The sequence below is a fragment of the Anastrepha ludens genome, chromosome 2 (genome assembly GCF_028408465.1).
Source record: "Anastrepha ludens isolate Willacy chromosome 2, idAnaLude1.1, whole genome shotgun sequence".
Taxonomy (NCBI): domain Eukaryota; kingdom Metazoa; phylum Arthropoda; class Insecta; order Diptera; family Tephritidae; genus Anastrepha; species Anastrepha ludens.
Window position 1 is genome coordinate 151,048,410 of NC_071498.1, and position 23,034 is coordinate 151,071,443.

At 37.2% G+C, this 23,034-nt stretch overlaps 1 protein-coding gene across 3 annotated transcripts in view; it reads left to right on the plus strand.

The window, feature by feature from the left end:
* The first annotated feature begins 13,165 nt into the window (after positions 1–13,165).
* Positions 13,166–23,034, plus strand: part of LOC128855601 (protein spaetzle) — a 49,436-nt gene continuing 39,567 nt past the window's right edge. For 2 of the 3 annotated variants that reach the window (XM_054090630.1, XM_054090631.1), the window contains exon 1: positions 13,166–14,220. In XM_054090630.1, coding sequence (XP_053946605.1) covers positions 14,155–14,220 — 66 coding nt within the window. In that variant the 5' untranslated portion in view covers positions 13,166–14,154. The remainder of the gene's footprint in view (positions 14,221–23,034) is intronic. The other variant, XM_054090632.1, reaches the window with a different exon arrangement.

A 23,034-nucleotide genomic window follows, 5' to 3' on the forward strand; every position in this document is an offset into this window, starting at 1 on the left:
CTCATGTTATGTTCGGGTCTTACTTTGACCCCACATTTTTTTATTGAGAAAATTCAAATTTGTACAGTCCAAAAATGGTTTTAAGGCTTGTGATCAATGCAATATGTCGTCGTTAGAGTGGTTGTGTGTCGGTGTGACGGACAAACAGGTTTTTTGCAAGTTATGCACTCAGCAAAGGTCTTTTTCGACGGGCAAAATTTGCACCTTTTCCGTTCACTAGCGCATTTTCGTTTTGGAGAAGGCGAATTCGTAGATGGTGATGCACTGTCTTCTTCTCGAATTCTTCGTACCAATGATGCAGAGGTTTCTGCGCGAGCAAGCCGACTACGCCTCTTGATATGTTCTTGAGCTAAAACTTCACCGAGTTGCTCTAAAAATAGGCGCCCTTTGTGCAACTTATTTATATTTACCATTCAGGATATATTTCGGTCCAAATTATAAAAGCGTTTAGAGCAAAAATATCTAATAAATTAGAGAACAGGGCAACAGGCCACCGATTGGTTTTCCTTTTGCACGAATATGTACGAACCATTTGGTCCAATGTGTCGACTCCACCTTTTGTCGAGTTGTAGTATTCAATTATTTCCGGAATTTTTATTTTTTTTGATGATCTTCCAAAATGTTGCTATTATGGTGAAGGGTGCTAAGCAAATAAATCATTCTGTATTTTTTAGGCACATGCAAAACTACAGTTTCTTTTTCAGGAAAAAAAGTTTAATTGAGTGTATTGGAAGCTTACGCAATTCTTGTGATGTTGCATGAACCGGCAGAAAACGTTTGTTGTTCCTTACTGTGCCAACAATAGTAACAGTTCCAATGCAAGGTTATGACTCGTAAAAAAATTATCGGTAGTCACATTTCGTCCACGGTATGAAGTCACTAAGTCTAGAGCAACCCGTTCGCCTTGATTCCTTTCAGCATTGTCTCCTACTTTGCCCAAGTATATTTGGAACTGTAAGCAAAATGCGGTGTCAGAATCCGCTGCTATCCACGCTTTCATGAAATATTTCCCAGGTTTAGTTGGAATGTATACATTGAAAGGACATCTACCTCGGAACGGAATAAGCTGTTCGTCAATCGTTATGTTAGCACTTGGAACGTAAAGCAGCTGCAAGTTTTGGGTCCATTGCTCATAAAATGTGCGAATAGGAGCAAGTTTATCTCCTCTTTGTTCTGATCTTCTTCTTTGCCTATCGTCAAATGCTAGTACACGAGAAATATTGCTAAATCGCTCCAAAGACATGATTCCTCTCAAAAACGGACGTCCATGAATCTCGTCCCACAGGGAGTTAAGACTTTCACCGAATGACCGGTAGACTCCTAAAAGAATAATATGTCCGTTATACAATTATAATAGGAAAAATATATTGTAAACAAATACCAATAAGTTTAAGAAGTCCCAGGTAAGCATCGAACTCAGTAGCATCTATAGCTTGAAAATTTTCGAAAACAGCACTTCCTTGTAAATTGCTGTAGTGAATTATATCCCTTTTCATAGCTTCTGTAAGGCATACATCAAAAATATCACGAATTTTTTAAATACGATGAATAACATAAGAAGTCACTCCAGGTTTTCCGTGAAGAATATTTTCACTTGCTGCACGACTTAGACATTGCAAAGGAGGTATTGTTGTCCACTTTATCATCCGATCTTTATCAAAAAATTCTGTGCTATTAGTTACGGCCAATGAAGTGAAGGCTTCTGAGCCACTGGAAATGGAGTGTTCTGAAGATAAACATTCGTCTTCCTCAAGTACAAAATTAGCATCACAATCATCACTTGCATCGTCTTCAAGGTCACTCAAGAATGCACCAATGTCATGATCAGTAATTTGTCCACGCTGACATTATGGCCAAGTAAATACAACAACAAATTTTACCGTATAAATACTAGTACGAATTTAGAAAAAAAAATGTAGATTATATATACTTACAGTATGTCTAGATTCCATGTTTTATCAAAATCTATCGTCTATAAACTTAGATTTACAATAGCAACTGATCACTACAATATTTAGCACAGAACTGAAAGCATTTGGTTTCGTTGTTATTGAATATAAAAATTATAACTATAAACGCATTCCAGCACTCACAACAGAGAGGTGTTCCAGACGATGACTCTGCAACAGGGGATATTACATTATATACAGGGTGGCTGATGAATTTTGCCACATTAAGAAACTCAAATAACTTTTTTTTTAGTGTATGGAATTCATTTATTTTTTCTTTCAAGTTGAAGGTCATTAAATTTTATTAAATGTAGCTTAACTAGTTTTAAAAATAATTGAATTTAAATGCGCCCCATGCTCGTTGACACAAGTGCGGCATCTTAGTAAAAAGTTGTTCATTGCTGCTTTGAGAGTTGCGACAGGAATAGCCGCAATTGTTGCCCGAATGGATTGTTTTAGTTCATCCAAATTTGTTGGCTTTGTTTTATAGACTTCTTGTTTACATAAACCCCACAAGAAAAAGTCAGGTGCAGTAAGGTCAGGCGACCTGGGGGGCCAACGAAATTCGGAGTTTCTTGAAATCAGTTTATTGGGAAATTATCGTCGCAACTCTGTCATAACAGTCTGGGCTATGTGAGACGTTGCCCCATCTTGTTGAAACCACACAGAGTTGAAAGGAATTCTCTTTCGGCGTAGTTCTGGATAGAAAAATTCCTTCAGCATTTTCAAATAACGGTCTCCAGTAACCGTAACGGTGTGACCATTTTCTTCAAAAAAATAAGGTCCGACAATACAGCGTGAAGAAACCGCACACCACACTGTCACGCGAAGAGGATGCAATTCCGTCTCGTGGAGTATCTGTGGGTTAGAAGTACTCCATATTCGACAATTTTGTTTGTTCACATTGCCGTTTAAATCGAAATGGGCCTCATCAGACATGAAAAGGCAGTTTAACATGTTTTGGTCTTCTTCCACCATTTGCAGGATCTTCTGGCAAAATTCCAAGCGAATCGGCAAGTCTGCTGCTTTCAGTTTGTTAACCATTTGAATTTTGTACGGAAATAAGTCTAAATCTTTGTGCATTATTGTTTGCAAAGACTGTCGGCTGACACCAAGTTGAGCAGATAAGCTTCTTGTTGAAACCCTTGGATTGCTTTGTATAGCTGCAGCTACAGCAGCGATCGTTTCCTCCGTCCGAACTGGTGGGTTTCGATGATAAGGCCTTCTTGCGACTGTTCCTTGCTCAGCAAAATTATTCACCAGTCTCATTATGGTCCATCTGCTCGGGGGATCGCCGCCAAACATCCGCCTGTACTCTCTCTGTACCAAAACTACGGACTCCAGTGCGTGATAGCGGCGGACTATCCAAATTCTTGTTTGCGTGTCCCAGTTATCCATTTTAATAAATTTTAAAGATCAATCTGCAAATTAAAACAAAAATGGAACAGATATTTTAAAAAGAAAAAAAGTTATTCAATTTTTTTTTGGTAGCGGCTTTCATCAGCCACCCTGTATTTACTATTCGTTTTACAAATATGATAGGGGTCATAAAATGACCCGAACCTGATATGCGTAAGCACTTGCAATAAACAATTTTCTAAGCCTAATTGAATTCAATATATTTCAACAATTGATGCACTGAGTAGTACGAACTTTCAAATATATTCCACCAGTTAGAAATACGGTGATGTAATATGCAATTTGGGTCATCAAAAGACCCTAACGTAGTAGCAGGGTTAAGTAGAATCTCATAAAAATAAATAAATAATTGGTGCGTACATTTCTGTTAGGTGCTCGGCTGAGCTCCTCCTTCTATTTGTGGCGTGAGCCTTGCCGTTGTTTCACGAATGAAAGGACCTACAGTAGAAGCTCAGCAAAAATAATAAAAAATATCATTCAACTTTAATACGAAAGCTGAGGAGTAAAGTTGTACTTCTTCTTTATCTACACATTGGACAACGGAAATTGTCAAAGAGATTGGCCCGCGCTGTGTCCGAATGTTCTTTTGCACTTACTTCACATCGACTCTTTCGTTATTTCCATCGCAGCTTAAAGTGCAATCAGGTTCAAGGAGATTGGCCTCTGGAAGCAATCTGTCAAGGGACAGTTAACATCGTATTTCTCCGAACTTCTAACAGGTCTCTTTATCCGCAAACTAGAGTTTGAGGCTCGTGCTACAGCAATCTCTCCAAATAGGCAGGAATGAATCGAGGAGAAAATCTGCACCGAAGCTTGCACCTCCGTCTTCAATGACGGTTCCAAGATGGAATCGGGAGTCAGAGCAGGGGTTTTCCCTAAATCAGCCAATTTATCTATCTCCTTTGAACTGCCGAATACTGCTAGTGTTTTTCAAGCAAAAGTCTTTGCGCTCTTGCAGGCCTGAAAAGGGCTTAGGGAACGCGGGAGGGAGGGAGATATTAACATTTTCTCCGATAGTCAAGCCGCGATTAAGGCTCTGTCGACGCCATGGTGCAGAACAAAAATAGTAAACTCCTGTAAGGAGGAGATCAAATCTCTTGGATGTGCAGGTTACATTTCTCTAATCTGGGTTCCAGGACAAAGGAACATAGAGGGAAATGAAATTGCTTATGAGCTTGCCAGGAATGGAACTGAATTGGCTTTAGAGACCTCTTACTCGGTCATCGGCATCCCTCTGCTTGTTGTTAAAAGGAAAACTGCACAAATTATTTCTCAGAAAACCGCAGAAAATATGGAGCTCCATTTTTGAGCTTGCCAGGAAGGGGACTGAATTGGCTTCAGAGACCTCCTACCCGGTCATCGACATCCTCTTGACAGTTGCTAAAGGGGAAGTGCACAAATTATTTCTCAGGAAAGCGCACAAAAGATGGCCCCAATACAGTATACGAAGGACTCAGAAAGTCCTTATGACTCCTTGCCATTCAATTTTCAAGCTCGTAGCTGTGTTTACCGGTCACTGGACGATCGTCACACACGCGGAAAAGCTGGGGTTACCATATAACCCCCATTGCAGAAGCTGTGGGGAACCTTCAGAGAAGAAGACTGTTAGCAGTTTCTCTGTAAATGTCCGGTTTTGGCAGCTAGACGATTAAAGTACTGGATGCTCCTTTCTTCGACAGCCTGAGGCAGTGCACCAAATTAAAATCAATTAATCTCCTCTATTACATCGAGGGCTCTGGTTGGCTGTAGATATCCACCTGTTAGAGGTCTCATAATGGTATCAAAACGGCGCTTAGTGCTATTTAAGGAGTGCCAGACTGGCACTTCAACCATTTCACCTGCCTACTTACCTACCAGCGGCGCTGACTCGAGATATTTAAAAATTCCAGATGAAACTAATCGTTTGTTTGTTTTGTATTCTCAATTCAAAATATATATTTCTCTTCCTCTACAATTTGCATGGCTGACTCGGCATGAGAAGCTGCTAGATAACTATTCACTGTGTTATATCGATGCCGCCGTAAAGCTCCAGCTCCACCAGGGCAGCGTGACATTACACATCGTACCAATCGTTGTTTTTTTTTTTTGGCCTCGCCGAAATCCGATTTCTTCTGCGGCGGCGGGACGCAGAGAACATGAAATGTGTTCACTTGCGCACCGATTTGTTGGTCAGCACTCTCTGAGAGCAGGGTGAGAGTCGAGTGGTGAATCTTCTGGCTGTCAGCTGCACCTTTCCGTCGGGGCGTAGGCGCAAATGAGCGAGATGTTGAAGAATCTGCCCTGGATGGGAATTATTGCCAGACGCTCATGCACGTCCGAAAAATGAACGTGGATACGCGAAGGAAAGTATTTGGCGACGTAGTCTCCCTCCCACCAATACCGAATTTGTGCTTCTTTACAGCTCTCCATGTTAGCTGTAGCAGACGGCACAAGGTCCCATGTCTTATTGCATTGCCTTGCTCATCGAATTTCTTGAATCGGCATTTGCTCTACGAGAACATCAACCAGCAGTGGTACCTTCCACATTAAGGACCCGAATATTCCGTGTGCATGTCCTCAAAGCATAGTTCTAAGTTCGTTTGCCGTTTTCATTGAGGAAGGATTTTTCGTGGTGGTTAGTAAACCCAGCGCACAGCCAGATATCCTAGGCTGAGCAGGGCTGAACAAACAGGTGTTCGGGTGTTTCTTCTACTTCTGAATTGACGCGATAACCGCTTACGCGATTTTGGCCGACTTTAACGAAGCGCGCCAGTCGTTTCTTTGTCGTGCTAACCGGCGTCAATTGGACACACCAAGTGAAGCCAAGTCCTTCTCCACCTGATCTTTCCAACGCAGAGGAGGCCTTCCTCTTCCTCTGCTACCACCAGCTGGTACCGCATCGAATACTTTCAAAGCCGGAGCGTTTGTATCCGGACGACATGACCCAGCCAACGAAGCCGCTGGATCTTTATTCGCTGCGCTATGTCTATGTCGTCGTAAAGCTCATACAGCTTATCTTTCCATCGCCTGCGATATTCGCCGTTGCGAACGTGTAAAGGTCCAAAAAACTTGCGCAGAATCTTTCTCCAAGCGTTGCTTCATCGAATGCTACCTAGAGGAAATTTGGGCGACGCCTGGCAGTTGTGAACTGCTTGAACCGTATGCAGAAGACTCATTGTGATCACTCTTGCATGGAATTCTCCGTACGGAACCATCTTGCAACGTCTGATACAGTAGTATTTTTTCCAATCTAGCCCAAAAAATAAAAAGAAAACCACTTTTGGTTATTCTTGTTTGATCGGTTTGTGTTACACGTTTAGTTAAGTTTTATCACATTGTAAACTGCTGAGACGGTGCGATTCAATTTAGTGACAATTTTTCTGTTGGTTAACCCAGTAATCTTTCTTGTTTGGACCTGAGTGATTTTTTCGGGTGTTATTGTTTTTCCCAAGATGACTTTGTGTAAGAAATTCAAGATATTTTATTACCAAATTACGCATTTGAAGACTCAGAAATTACTGCCTTTAATGGACTTTCGCAATAAAACTTTTTTAGAAAAGCTTCGCTCGAGTATTAGATGCATGGAAGGACGCAGCGAAATATATACATAGATTGTTATATAAATTCGTTTTAAATTTTTTTTTTATATACGTACACCCTTGCCAACTAATTAGAAACTCGATATTTTTTATTACTTTTTTTGTCTTTTCATATAAATCAGAGTTCCAAACTTTGTACAAAATTTATAAAAATGTGATAAATTTCCATCAAAATTTTAAACTTTTCATACTAACGCTTATTATTTTGTATGCACAAGTGTTAAAAAGCATCAGAAAAAAATATCTAAGCCTGTCGTAAAAGCTCGTACAACTAAAGTGTATAAATGCAGCCTAAATGTAGGCTACAAGTAAAAACTCTGCTAAATGCACAGCTTAGTAATTGCAAAAAGCCTTACATTTATATACATACATACATACACACATACCAACAACCATTTAGCACAAAGTTTACAAAGTTAAGTTCAGGAGGCTTTAAATTTGAATACAGTTGTGTCTGAATATAGTGAACTAATACTTTCAGCAGTCAAATCTCTCTCATTCGCTACTTCAGTGTTGCCTAGCTTTGAATAGAAAAACGCACTAAAATGTCCAGTTAAAGAAAATAAAAAATGGAGGGACCTACAATTTCAAGCCGACTCCGAACGGCAGATATTTTTTATGAGGAGCTTTTTCATCGCAGAAATAGACTCGAAGGTTTGCCATTGCCTGCCGAGGAGCGACCGCTGCTAGACAAAAAACTTTTTCTTTATTTTGGTCTTTCGCAGAGATTCGTACCTGGGTTCTCTCTGAATTCCGAATGGTAGTCACACACCAACCCATTCGACTACGGCGGCCTCTATGTCTCTGTTTACCTTATTTAATTAAGTGAATTAGTCTGTAAGATAAATTTCTGTAGAGTGAAGGAAATAAATAAATAAATAATAACAGCTTTTCTAGCAATCAACAGCTAAAGAACTATTAGGTGACTACTCGCTTTCATTTCTGCTCATTGTGTGCCTTTTTTTTGTGTAACTGGTTTCGATTTGGAGTTGCTATTAATAATTGGTTTTGCATTTAATATTTAGTGACTTTCGATTGTTCACTGCTTTGAGTACTCCATGCAAAAACTCAGTGTCTATACCCAGGTACCACTGTGTTATGTCGTCGTTATAAAATCGTTAAAAGACGTTTTCGTTAAAATAAATTTTATGATGGTTAGCAAAAAAAATCCATTCGAACTGAAGAACTAAGATTTAAGTTATTTCAAGAAAATAATATATTTAGATTGAATTGTTGCGCTATTCATCAATTAGTCCACTTCAAGAGATTCGAGTATTTTTCTGAAAATTTGTTTATTTGAAGACTTGAGTTTAATAAGAAGTAAACGGAAAAATTTCTTTTTTTAATCAGTATTCAAAATTTTGGTATACAGTTCATTAAAGTATAAAGTAAATAGTTATTTGTTAATCTTCGAAAGGTTCAACATTTTTATAAGTTTTTTGTTTTCAATTTCTTAGGATAAAATATACTCCTAAAATTGAAAAAAAAAACGCCGGCCGCCGTAGCCCAATCGTTTGGTGCGCGACCACCATTCGAAATTCAGAGAGAACGTAGGTTCGAATCCTGGTGAAAGACCAAAAATTAAAAAGTTTTTTCTAACAACGGTCGCCCCTCGGTAGGCAATGGCAAACCTCCGAGTGTATTTCTATCATGAAAAAGCTCCTCATAAAAAATATCTGCCGTTCGGAGTCGGCTTGAAACTGTAGATCCCTCCATTCGTGGAACAACATCAAGACGCACACCACAAATAGGAGGAGGAGCTCGTCTGAACACCCAAAACGGGTATACGCGCCAATTATATATATACATATACATATATTTAATTTTTTTAAAGAAAAATGAAAGAAAACATTTTTTTTAGAAAAATTGGTGAAAAAAATTAAATTTTTCAAAAGCAAAATTTTTTCGGGGTGTACAATTTTAAATTGTTATAAATTTTGTCCAAAAAAAAACCTTCTTAAGAAAAAATTATTCTTTAAACACAAAAAAAATTAAAATTTTCCACAAAAAAAAAAGAATTCTATAAAAACAATTTATATTTGGACAAAACAATTTTTTATTTGGACTTTGTATTAAACAGTTATATATTGTTTTTATAAATTTTTTTAGGAAATCTTTTTTAAAGAGAAATTTTTTAAAAACACTTTTTTTCTGGAGAATTTTGTTTTCAAGAATTTTTTGTTTAAATAATGTTTTTTTGAATAATTTTGTTTTATAAATTTCCTTTTCAATTTTGTTTTTTTTTTTAATGGGACGATTATTTTTTGGAATTTTTTTTTTCAATATTTCTTATTTGAACTTTTTATTAAACAACTTTGTATTTTTTTATAATTTTTTTTTGGAAATCGTGTTTAAAGAAATTTTTTAAAAACACTTTTTTTCTGGAGAATTGTGCTTTCGAGAATTTTTTTTAAGAAAAATGTGTTTCTGGACAATTTGTTTAATGTTTTATTTATAAATTTTTTTTTTTTGTTTTATAATTTTCTTTTTCAATTTTTTATGTTGTTAATTTTTGAAAGAAAAATATTTAACGTTTTGGAAAAATATTTTTTTTTACTACTTGGGGAACTTCGTCTCTGACAATTTGTTTAATTTCTAATTTTTTTAATTTTTTTTTGCCTTTAATTTGTTTTTTAATTTTTTGTTTTATAATTTTCTTTTACAATTTTTTTTTTGTTTTCAATGGAAAGATTATTTTTTGAAATACATTTTTTTTTAATATATTTTATTTGAATTTTCTATTAAACAATTTTAAATTTTTCTATATTTGTCTTTAGGAAATCGTTTTTAAAGAGAAGGTTTTTAAAAACAAATTTTTTTCTGGAGAATTTTATTTTCGAGAATTTTTTTTTAAGAAAAATGTGTTTTTGGACAATTTGTTGAATTTTTTATTTATTAATTTTTTTTTGTCTTAAACTTTTTTTTTGATTTTTTGTTTTATAATTTTCTTTTTCAATTTTTTGTTGTTAATTTTTGAAAGAAAAATATTTTATTTTTTGGAAAAATATTTTTTTTACTACTTGGGGAATAACGACTCTGGTTATAAGCAAAAATGTGGTGTATTTATCAAAATATAATAAATAGCTTAGACTAATCCCCTCAGTAATCCCCGAAAGTTTCATTACAAAACGCCCATAACTTTTCAAGTTATATTCAAACACGTACAACGAACCAGTAAAAATTAGTGAAAATAGGAACTGTTCTTCGCGAAGTTGGTGAACAGTCGAGTTGATTTTTGATAAATTTTTTTGCATACGACCTTAAGAATTTTTTTCCATATAAAGCATTGATTCGGAAGACTTTTATATGAGAATAAAAAATGCTCAGAACGTCACTCATTTTTTGAAATTTCTTAGTTTTTGTGAGGTTTGATGCAGAAAGCATTAGGCTTTTAGAAAAAAAATTACAAAAATAAAAATAAAAAAATAAGTAAAAATAAAAAAAATTAAAAAAAAATAAAAATTAAAAAAAAATAAAAATTAAAAATAAAATAAAAACTAAAAAAAAATAAAAATTAAAAAAAAAATAAAAATTAAAAAAAAATATATTAGTTAGTTGTTAATTCTCCTCCTCGCTCTATTATTTTGAGCGCAGGTGTTTACAAATACGAGGTGCTCGTATTGCGTAATAAGAGTAATGCTATTAGAAAAAAGGAACGTATCCGAAAAGCGATAGCATTCGTTTCTCTTCAGCGTGAAGCTTTCTTCTTCGAATAGCGAAGCGAGAGCTAAGCTTCCATATAGCAACGAACGCTTGAACAACTTACGAAAGTATTTGTCAGAGACAGCACTACTAGTCGACATTATGTTTATGTAGTTAGTAGCATCTCTTAGAAAAAACACATCAAGTTTCAGCCCGATCGGTCTATTCCTTTCTTTTTTGGCATTCGTTTGAATCGGGGAAGTAGAGTGATTTTCCTATTCCCATTACAGCAACGCACCAGCCCACTCCTCCGCAGTTGTGATCACAAAATTCATGGAAATGCGATTCCAACTGGTTTTGCATTCACCTATAACCTTGGTTCCGACGGACTACTATTTGTTCCGCAATTTGAAGTAATGGTTGGCGGGGAAAAAGATTTTATTGAAACGAGGAGGTGATTCCAGAAACAAATAGCTCTTTTTCAGCTTTGGACAAATCCTATAATTCGGAAGGCATCAACAAAGTAGAATAGCGTTGAACTAAGTGTGTATGCTTAAAAGGGGACTATGTGTATATATATGTATATAAAGGGTTTTTCAATTGGCGCGGGTCGATTTTGGCACCCTGTGGCAGCCATTTTGTTTTGGTGACATCTGTCAAATCTTTTGTTTATTATTCAGTTGTTTATGCCAAATCATCATGGCAAGTTACACGATTGAACAGCACGTTCAAATGATAAAACTTTATTATCAAAATGAGTGTTCATTAACGCGAACGTTGCGCGCATTGCGCCCATTTTTCGGTAGACGTGGTGGCCCTTCCAATTTCTCATGGCCCATGTTGAACCATATGGACCTAGACGACATGTGGTTCCAGCAGGACGGCGCTACGTGCCACACAGCAAACGCCATTTTATTCCATTTCAACATCTACCCGCCCTTATTGAAAAACCCTCTATAATTGGCGCGTGCACCCTTTTTGGGTGTTTGGCCAAGCTCCTCCTCCTATTTGTGGTATGCGTCTTGATGTTGTTCCACTAAAGGGGACTATGTAGAAGAAAAAAAAAGGTTTACGCTGCACGGTTTTTTCAAACGACCCTTGTAAGCGGTTAGGTTATGGTGGTAGTCGGTCTGCACGATCAACTCACTTAGACCTTACGGGTCCGTTGTGATACCACTGCGCTGCACGGGAATCCCATATACATTCCTTCGTGGAACCATTTTGTGGCTCTTATAAAACGTAGAATTGATCCCAACCGCACGCCAGACAGCTCTGCAAGAGAATTGAAAAAATATTTACCTAGACAACCTGCTGAGATTTTAGCTAGGGCTGGGCAATTGCAAACGAAGTGCTGAACTGTTTCTTCTTCTTCCTCATCTCCACAACTTCTGCAATATTCATGTGAGAAAACTCCTAGCCTTGAGGAATGCCTGCCAAATAGCCAATGATCGGTTAATCCATGCACTTACAGAGCACAACTGTAATGAAAACTTAAATAACTCGAATCAGCAATTCGAAGTTCAAATCATTGATGATAATCTTCTTTGATATTCAATGGATTTCTGAAGTTACTAGTCAACATTCTTACCTTCACGTACTTCGTGAACTACTTAGAAGAATAAGAGAAGAGCAGCTGGAATTGTGGAAGTTAAGTCAAGTCATAGATTCTCCACCAAGACAATGCGCTCGTTCATTCTGCATTGTCTTGCCAAGAGGAATTTAGTCTGTGTAGATATATAATGTTTTCATGAGCACCTGTTTTATCCACCGAATCTTACGCTATGGAACTTCTACCTGTTTTCTGAGGAAAAATCTGCATTGAAAGAAAAGAATTTGTGCCAATTGCAGCTGATAGAAAAATATTTCGAGCGCTGTTTTGAACAATGGATGATTCATATATAGCTTTTATAAATAGGTAGGGAAGGCCCTGTGCTAAAATGGTAAGAGCTAAAACTGTGTGAAGTCAGACTAAAATATTTTGCGTCCTCAGTCCGGTTAGTCACGCCTCGTATAACGAATTTAATTGTTCTTAAGATCAACAGCAAAACAAGTTTCTGAATGCATCAGTCTGTAGATATTTGTGTACATACATACAGACATAAGCACAGATAAGAGACAAACGACTCGGAAAACAGATGTTAGTTGATATGAGGCGATGGCTTGCGAACTAAAGGAACATATGGAATCACATACCTACATACATACTTACACACACACGTGCTCAGATCAGATCAAAGTAATGATCGTTCATTAAAACATCTCTGAATAGGGCATCCAAAAATGTGGCGATTCAAGCTTTGTCTGAGTTCGCATGATGATTGCGCTAAAGCGAAATTTTTTTTTATTTACATACGAAGGGGGCCAAGCAAACAAATACATACATACATCATTACAACTAAATGATCATGCATATACTAATGCGTGCGAATAACCGTGAAATGAAATAAGTAAAAACGCTCAGAAAGTCGCAAAAAAAAAAAATGAAAAAATAAACAAAAATCTCATAAGCAGTGCTTTGATGGCGATGAGTTGGCGATCAGCTGTCGCTTTAATGGCTCACAGACTGAACGAACAGCCGGCTGTCGCGCAAGGTTAATAAAGAGCGCACACCTGACGCGCGAAGTAGATTGGACAGTGCATAGCTGCTCCTGTAGGCCGTCGCCATCGCCGCCGTCAACAACGTACTCAGCGTGGGAGATAGTCTCCAAATCTGGTGTTATGAGAGAGTAAAAAATCAAACAATAATAAATTTGACTTGATACTTGGAAGCTCGGCTGAAGCTTTAGTTGTAGCGCTGACGGCTTAGCCATTATCAGTCGTGGACACAGCTGTGACAGTTGAACAACCAATAAACGGCGAACGGAGCTCGACACGCGTGAACTTCGAACGAAGAAGACAACAACGGATAACGCTGGTTTATTGACTAGAAAAAAAAAAAACAAAAAACAAAAAAACCAAAACCAAGAAAATGAAACGAAATTAAATAAGTTGAGAAGCAAATAGCAAAATAAAAATTTATATAAGAAAAGTGCAAAAAACATATGAGATTTACTTTTAAGGAAAGTAGGAAGTAATAGCGCGTGTCTTTTTGCGTTGTACTCATTTTTTTTCTTTTTTCGTATGCAAGTATTGTCTATATGCACACCAGTGATTAGGAGAGTGAGTGCGTCAGTACGTTAATTTCAGTTGTGAGACACAATTCAGTGGTAGGGTGAGCAAAGTGCACGTGTTGATGCCGCTCTATTGATAAGAATGAACGCATAAGGAATACGTGAGGAAAAATTAAATACAACTACGAATCGATTTCGTGTATTTGCAAAACATATCCGTCTGCACTCAGTTGAAATCAAAACTCAGAATCGTTGTGCAGGGCGCAAAACAAAAAAACAAAAACAAAACCCAATTAACAGCTGTGCGACGTGCCAGCGCAGAGAGGAAATACCAAAACATTACTTTAACACCACCAGTGGCGCTGCTTCCATAGCTCTGGTGTGTTCCAGTGCGAACGCGGCGAGTGTAGAGTGCAGAAAAAGCGTGACCACGCGGATAAATTTAAAAGCTTTAAAATGCCACAGACTTCTTGGCCTTTCAGACCGGTACAGCTGGTATTGTTGTTGGCATGTTTATTGCTGGTGAGTGAGTGTATCAATAGCAATAACGAATACGAGTATATCAGCATCTAAATACATACTTACGCTTTGTTTACCTTTCACCATTCCCCTTTTGACATTTTCCATTATAATGAATACGACTATCATTTTTTGTTGTTGTTATAATAATAATATGCATGCTCATATTTTCATACAATAGCTACACCCACACACATACAGTACATGAATTGTTATTTGTTTTCTATTTTCCAACGCTTAATTAGTGCTATTTCTGTTTACTTTAGCTCAGCTCCCCATACCCGCTTTATAGATTTTTTTGTTTTGTAATATTTTGAATTGGAATATGTAATCGCGATTTTGTACGGCTATAGATGCACTAGCACTTCATAATTTTGATTAGTTCTAACTGTTTTTCTTTTATTTTTTTAATATTTATTATTTTTTTATAAGAGTCTAATAAAAATCTTATAAATTCAAGTTTCAAAGATAATTGAAGAATTATAATTTTTTTTTTAATTAGTATTTCTAAAGAAATTATTAGTAAAGAATTTTGTAGTTTAATAAATTTTAGTAATATATATTAAAGTGCAAGTTCGAAGTTGCTCAGAAAACTCATTGATTTTTGATAATTTTTTACCCTGACGGTGTTACGCATTTTCTCCATATAAAAAATTTCGAGCATTCGTTACATGCAGAAAATGAGCATACCTCAGCGACAAATAAATTGTCAAAAATAGAAGTGAACTTTGAACCACTGAAACTTGCACCTTATTATATATATTAGAATTAAATAAGCATAGAACTGCATATCCATTTTTAAAATATTCTGAATAAAAAGTGAGATATTTTGTTGGGAATTGGGTGAATGTAAGTAAAACCATAATCGCATTTCGGGTTTGCTTTTTGAATTCTATAACGTCAAAATCAGCATGCTCTTCTCCACATTGGCCGTTTCGGCCCCCCTCAAGGAACTCCAAAAGCAGAGTCCTTTACCCAGCTTAACTTTTTTCCAGCCCAATACACTTTCATATTTTTTTGTAATATTTTACTTTAGGTATTATTTAAATCATCCACTATACATTCTCAATGCACACAAATGACAAAGTAAGCACACAGATGTAAACAAAGCAAATAATTTTGACGTTATTCATATCTGCGGCGAGAAAATCAGCTGGGCGGATGCTATGACCTGTAATAAATTCGCCTTGGTTTGTAACTTGAATTTATGTGGTTTTTGTTATAGAATGAAATTTATTTGTATAAAAAAAAATAACTAAAACTACTTCGCAAAAAATATATGGCCAAAACTTATCAATAAGTAGTGATCACATCATTTTGACACTCACTATATGACATAGGCAGGTAGAAGTGATAGGTAGGTAAAAGTGGCAGTCGGTCTCTAGATCAACTCACTTAGACTGTTGCCGATCCATTTTAGTAGCTTATATGCTACTTCTATATCCTAAGATGTTTGATTATTAATTTTTGTTATTTTGCGGGGAAAGTCTTCGGCTATAAATTGCATGAAGAATAACAATAACAACTTAGAAAATTCTTGGGGCATTTGCGATTAGGCTAAAACAAAAATGAAAATAATGTTTTTCGCACACAAGCTGACATCAGGTAGAAATAAGAAGTGGAGTGAAGAGACCTCCTCCGATTGGTATCTTATCTTATGGTTATCTTATCAGTTTTAGCCGTCGATGTCAGCAAATAGTGGGCCTAAAAAACGAGTTGTTTGGACAAAGAAGGACCTTCGAGAGCGGTTGATAGCTGAGTTGGTTCAAGAAGGGAGGTACGTGCTTTTACAAGCGGGATCTATGTATATTATGTTAGAGCAGATTATGAAAACAGTTGGAGCTTGTTCTGCTTTAATATCAAGATCATGATTGTATTAGAGCAGCGCGAATCTTAAAAAGCAGCTGAAGCTCTTTGCCTGTTATAGATAATGCCAGCTCTACAGGGTCCGGCATTCGAAGTGTAACCAATTAAAAACAACATAAATTTAGTTTGGAAAATTACTTTTAATCAATTTAAAATAAAAAATTTGTTAAAATAATACAAAATTAAGAATCAATTTACTTTTGCTCGATATGACCACCTTTTGCCTTGACTATGCCCTTGAGACGGTGCAGAAACGAATCGCAAGCTGCTCGAATGTGACTTACAGGTATTTTGGTCTACTCGCGGACAATGGCTTTTTTCAGCGCATCGAGACTGGTGAATCTTTTAGTTCGGCGCTTGCTCTCCGAAATGGCCCAACGAGAATAATCCATTGGGTTTGCATCTGGTGAATTTGAGAGCCATTGTGCGGACGCTATGAAGTTCGGAACTTTGTTTTTTTAGCCATTCTTGGTTCACTCGAGTTTTGTGAGATGGTACCGAGTTCTGTTGAAACTTTCCCGATACATTTACCTTGACGCCAGGCTCAATGAAAGCGTTTGGAGAGCGCCCACCTGCGGTTACAGCGGCCCAACCCCAAACCGACCTGTAGCGGGTGCTGCTTCCTGGTGGCCAATCGATGATTTAAATTCTCGTATGAATGGTTGGTCAAATATCGTTTTGGAAGTTTCTGAATTGCTCAATTTGAATAATTTTCTCCTCAGGAGACACAATGTTCGGAGCATGGGAATTGACCGCTTTCGGCCAAGTGAAACAACTGCTCCGCTCTCTCAAGTCTGACTTGTTGCTGCTTTGGTGTGAGATCATGTGCATCTTGGATCTTGTAAGGCTTGACTTTGAGAACATTTTTCAATATGCGCCGGATGCTAGGGTCCGATATTTTTAGTTCTTTCGCTATTTGATTAGCACTTCGTCCGGAATTTCGCTGAAGTCGCTTCTTCACTTTTTGAACCATTTCACGTGACGTTGCAGTCTTTTGATGACCACCTCCATGACGTTTCGCGATGCTACCAGTATTATTATAATGAGTAGAGATGCGATAAACGAAAACTTTATTTACTTTAAGGTGCTCGAGCTAACGAACAATCGCTGGTTGTGATTTTCTAACCAAATATAAAGCAATCACTCTATGACGTTTTAAATCCATTACTGATGTTCTTTTTTCGCGTTTACTCTCGGCAAAATGCTTTCGCGCGCTTGTAAACAATACTCTGGACTCTCATTTAGCCAACTAACAGACAGCTGATGGCCGTGCACCAGCTGCGCGAGCGGGCTGAAGTTGGTTACATTTCGAGTGTCGGACTCGGTACAAAAAAAATATTACAAAGGCATGCTACACATGTGATGAAAAGTCCTGGGTTTAACACATAGATGGCACTAGTTTTGTTGCATTCACCCCTTTTTCAGTTAGTACTAATCTTAAAAAGACAGCTGTTGAAATTACATAAAAACGTATTCATTAGTTTGTGTGTTACAGTTAATATACAATTGCACTATAAATTTTAATATCACAAATTAGGGTTGAATTGGATGTCCTAATTCAGCTCGGACTACAATTCTAACAGATGTTTCTACTACGCCAGTTCAGGGTCTAAAAATAGTACATAATGTTCCAGTATCTTTTCACGTGACGTGAGTTGGTGAAGAGGCAAATTCGCATAAGGTGATGTTACTAGACCACTTTTTCTTTCTTTTTTATTCTTTCACTTTTGTTTCACTTTTATTGTCAAACTTATCTGTTTTGTTTACGTTTTGAAATTGAAATTCGTGGAACTGGTGAAAAGTAATCAGCTGAGTTTGAGTTTCAATTCACCAAATTCTTATTCTTTTTTATTGGGGCGATAATCACCTAAGCGAGTTTGGCCGAGTTTAACCCTCGGCATATAACCACCCAAGCCGTTTTACCATTCCGCCCAAATTAGTTTGTAGCTGCAAGGCTCGCGACGTCTGTCCTTCTGAGCGATAAGAAGCGCATAGGTATGGTAAACGAGTCACGTTTTCATTCAAAGACATTAGTGTCCATTAGTGATGAAGTCTTATCTTCCTTATAATGTAAACTTACAATGTTAGACGACGGTAGAGTCTGAACGAGTTTCAGTTCTTCGATTCAGTCTCTCAGTGTCTTTTTATATATTCCATATTTTATCCTAGGCACAATGGCTAAACGATCTAGAGATGATACGTTAGATAGTGACAGTTCTGATGAATATTACTTTGAATCTGATAAGACGAAAGATGACGGCATTACTTCGTCAAGTGGAAGTCAAATCCGTGCAATAAGGAATCTCCTAAGGCATTTAAATTTTAGCAGTGATAGCTGTTATTATTTTTTGACTTAACGAAAAATGTTTCTTGTGTTAAATAAAACCTTAGTTTTTATAACGTTTAACGAATTTTTTTTTTTACTGCTCACTCCAATACCTCTCGTCCTCAGCGACGCTCGCCCGTCGAGCGGCTCCGTCCCCAAAGGGTTAATAAAGCGCTCCAGTCGTTCCTTCCTCGTGCCAACCGGGACTAATTGGACGCCCCAAGAGAAGAAAAATACTTACTAACGTGACCTTTCCAACCCCAAATGAGACCTTACTCTTCCTCTGCTACCGCCAGTAGGTATCTCGTCGAATACTTACAGAGTTGAAGCATTCGTATGCATTCAGAGCGTACTAGGCCTATGCCCCCGTTGAGCTCGTACAGCTCTGCGATATTCGTCGTCGCCAGCATGCAAAGAACCAATTCTTCCACAGAATCTTTTTGTCGTTCAGTCTACCTAATTTCAGAAACATTCCATTCCATTTGCGCGACTTTCAATGAATATTATTTAAGGTTTTAGTTTTTGCCAAATTTAGTGTTAGTTGTTGTTGTTGTTGTAGCAGCATAAACATTTCCCATACTTACATACGCAGAATACAGCTGGAGTGACAACCCTTGGCCGGATATAAATCCGGGTCGTTCCGGTTACGTAGAACCGACTGTCGTGGAAACGGTCGGTGTTAGTCGATTATGTTTCGGGATAGCTTCTGATTTGTCTCTGAGACGGCTCAGCCTTCAGCAGATGTCTGGGGTGACCTTTATGGTAACGTCCCATCAAACACTGATTGCATAGTATTGTGTTATTCTCTTTAGCTCGTCATTTTAAATTATATTACGTTGAGTGGTTCTCTTTAATGGGACACACTTAGCTTCAACTCTACGTAAATTGTCTGATGAGGTATCTCGCTAGAAATTTGTAGCTTTATTCACGTCTCCATATAGCTCCCGGCGATCAAATGGGAACTCAAGCCGTGCTGTGTGTTTTTAAAGTAAAGTAATATAAGCATGACACCGGCCACACAACTTCCTTTTCACATTTTTGAGAAATCCTACTGATCTCGGATGGAACTTGAAAATTGCTGCTTGTATCGAACTCTTCTTGCATTGGGCACGGCTCTTCACGGAGTAATGCTTTCAAATCTTTGTTTTCGAATCTGTTGGCTTGATAAGGCCATATTTACTGTCGAACAAACTGTCGAAAAAGAAAAAAAATCAGTGAGAAACTCTAAACTTCTCGCCGCACTAACACCAGAATGACAGTTCTTGGTGGAAGAAATAAGAAATAAGTGAAAACTTTATCGAAATATATTTTTCGATCCAAAAGGACTACGACAATTCAAGTGGGATTGTTTTATCGCGAATATCGCGACTGCTTAAAGCTTTTTGTACCTGTGTCTGATCTGATGCTCCAATTCAGCTGTTTCTTCCTCTGATACTATTTGGAAATCTATATTACACATCCTTCAAAGTTTTATTTATTCACCTCCCTCATCTACCTATTCAAGTAGCAAAGAGAGTATCTGCATCAATATTTATGACTAATTTCACATCAAACTACGCAAACACCATTTTTTCGAAATTTCCACTCGAATTACGGATTACAACAGACCAATTCAACCTATTCAAGATAAAGCAAACAATAGATATGTACCCATATATATGTATATATATATAAGTAAATAAAGTGTTATTGTAAGAGTTAGTCGAAGTAAAATCCAGCACCAGATGTTAATTTTTCAATACTGCCAGCGTTTAGGTGCTTTGGTTATTATGATAATTTACACATCGATAAGTAAAATTTAGTTTGTACTTTTGCTTTTGCGAATAACTCTAACGTGAAATGTTTAAGTCGCATTTTATTTTCACAAGCGAATATACAAAAATTATTTTTAGCCGTTATGAGTATGGCTTAAAATATTGGCTCACTGCACGTCGTTAGTCAATAGACACAGCAAAGAGACAGCTTTCATGTAATAAAATTGGACAAACATATATGTATGAGCTCTTGTATGTATGTATGTATGAATGTTTGTATGTAAGTATGCCTGAACGTTAAATAATATTTGGCATATACAGCCAAGCATGCAGCTTAGACCAGCTTGATGAGTTCAGGCCACATTGCAATCATATAAATGCAGGCAGTAAATGACTATGATTCCTTCGTCAAAAGAAATTTATACTATATACACATACATACATACATAGATTAAACATTTGTAATAAATAATGAAGCGAGCAACGCTTTTGTCGATGCAAAATTATTAGTAGCGTAAATTTGTGCATGGAAGATTTCCCGGAAATTTCGCTTTGACAGCCGAGCGAAATAAAAATAAAGATAATATTTACAAAAGCAAAAAATTGTCACGAAGCGACCAGTTACAGTACCTGATAAGTACATCAGCATAAAGTCCAATCCGGCTTCAATTCGGCTGATTTATTGGTTGGGGAAAAAGAAATGTCGTATTTGTGATCTAAATTTGACGCTTTACTTAACGTACTTAGAATTATCCGATTCAAATCAAATATGCCCCGTTTTGTTCGCGAACTTGTTGCCATTTAAAAGGCAACTTCATTATCCCCCCTTTATAAACCCGCCATATGAACATATTTTCCCCTTCAGCTTTCTTTTCCGGCGCGGGAACAAGAAGAAGTCCGGAGGGGACAGGTCTGGGCTGTAGGGAGGGTGGGGAAGCACCGGAACGCCCATTTTGGCCAATGCAGAGGTGCAGAGGAAGGCGGTGTGCGCCGGCGCATTGTCGTGATGAAGGGTCCAATTGTTGACTAGGTCGGGCCGAACCCGGGCGACGCGGTTTTTCAGCCGAAGGAGCACTTCTTTGTAAAATGCCGCATTTACAGTGCTTCCTAGAGGTACAAACTTCTTTTAGATCGCTGTTAGCCTTCGACGTCCTCTCGGCCTTCCTTGAACGACTTGTGCCACCGTTTTACCTGGGCACTGGACAGAGATTGGTCCCCGTAAGCCTCCTTGAGTAGCCCAATGGTTTCGGTACTCGTTTTGTTCAGCTTTAAGCAAAATTTGATCCAGTAACGTTGCTCCAACGATCGCTGCATTTTCGCCACTGCAAAATCCTAACACACTTTTAAAACAGCTTTCACGAGCAGAGCGATGTTGACTGCACCGCTGTTGCCAGCGAATTAGGACCGGTTTCTAGTGGAAGGGGAAGGTCCAACGATCATTTTCCCCCACCAGCCGATTCGGTTGATCGCTTGGCAGACGTTCCGCGCGGGCAGGCTCATTACTTTTCAATCAAATCCTGTAGTTTTATAAAATTTAATTATTCAATTAACACTTTATAATTGTATAAATAAAGAAATTAACTACTAAATTTAGTAAAATAAAATGCTAATATAATTTAGTAGATCGAAACTTTCTATGATTTTCGGTAATTATTTTCTTTGCAGTGTTGCGCATTTGCCCCATAAAACGAATGCATGATAATATATGTAGAATACTATAGTTTTTTACACGCTATATTACCTAGATATTTACTAGATCATCGACTCCAAAGATTGTAAACTTATAAGCCGGAAGCATTAAAACGCATAAGGGCAGTGTTGCCAACGCCAATAAATCTGAGTCGCTAGGGCCAATATCAAAAGTCGCTAGAAAGTCGCTAACTCCATCAGGGGCGGATCCTAATTTTCATTCTGTTAGGTGCACAAGAGGACAGCTGCGGATGAATAATAATTAAACCAGTAATACCAACTCTACTGAAATTTGAGCTCAACGGAAGTTAGTTTCAATCTCCTGAAATACTGGTTTTTTTTATTATGATTCGATAAATCTACTAAATTTTCTAAGACTTTGTTAATTTGTGTCTGAAAAACATTTGTGTCTTTAAAATATCATTGGAAAGCATGAGTGATTCAAGTAATGTTGAAAAAGTTATTTACGAAGTTGATCCAGTACTGGATTCAAATGGAAATTTGAAAATTTATTAAATTAATAATATTAACTATTACACTTTTATAATAAAACCAGGCAAATCATACTAAAATTTAGGATATTATTATTAATTAAAGTCTTGAAATGGATTTATAAAATATATTTAAGCATAGTAAAGAAAAAGTGGCATGAAAAGCTACGCTTTAAGGGGGAACACCACTGTGACAGCCAAAGAAAAAGGTGATTTTTTTTAGGGGGAAAATGAAGGAATTTGTGGATCGGATTTTTTTTTTTTTATGAAGTGTCCATTAAAAACTGTCATCCAACTTTTATGGAAAAATATTAATTTAAAATTTCAATTATAGATCGATAATTTATCGACGATGTCACACCAATAGGCAGTGCGTTATTTTATCTATAGTCACTAAATAGTTACTCTAGAGTATGGAAGGTAAAGGACATTCACGGGTAATCAAGTTGACAGAAAAGTATCTATTGCCTAAAACGGTTTTGAATTGTTCTCCAAAAGTCGCCAGATAAGTCGATAAATCATTTTTGACGTCAAAACTTTTTTTTTGTCCCAAGACTCAGGCAAAAGTCGTCAATTCTAGCGACAAAGTGGCTAAATAGGCAACACTGCATAAGGGCCCTTTCATGTTATAATAGTTGATGGTCCCATAGGCTTAGCTTAATATCTTTAGTCTTCCAAAAATATGAGGGAG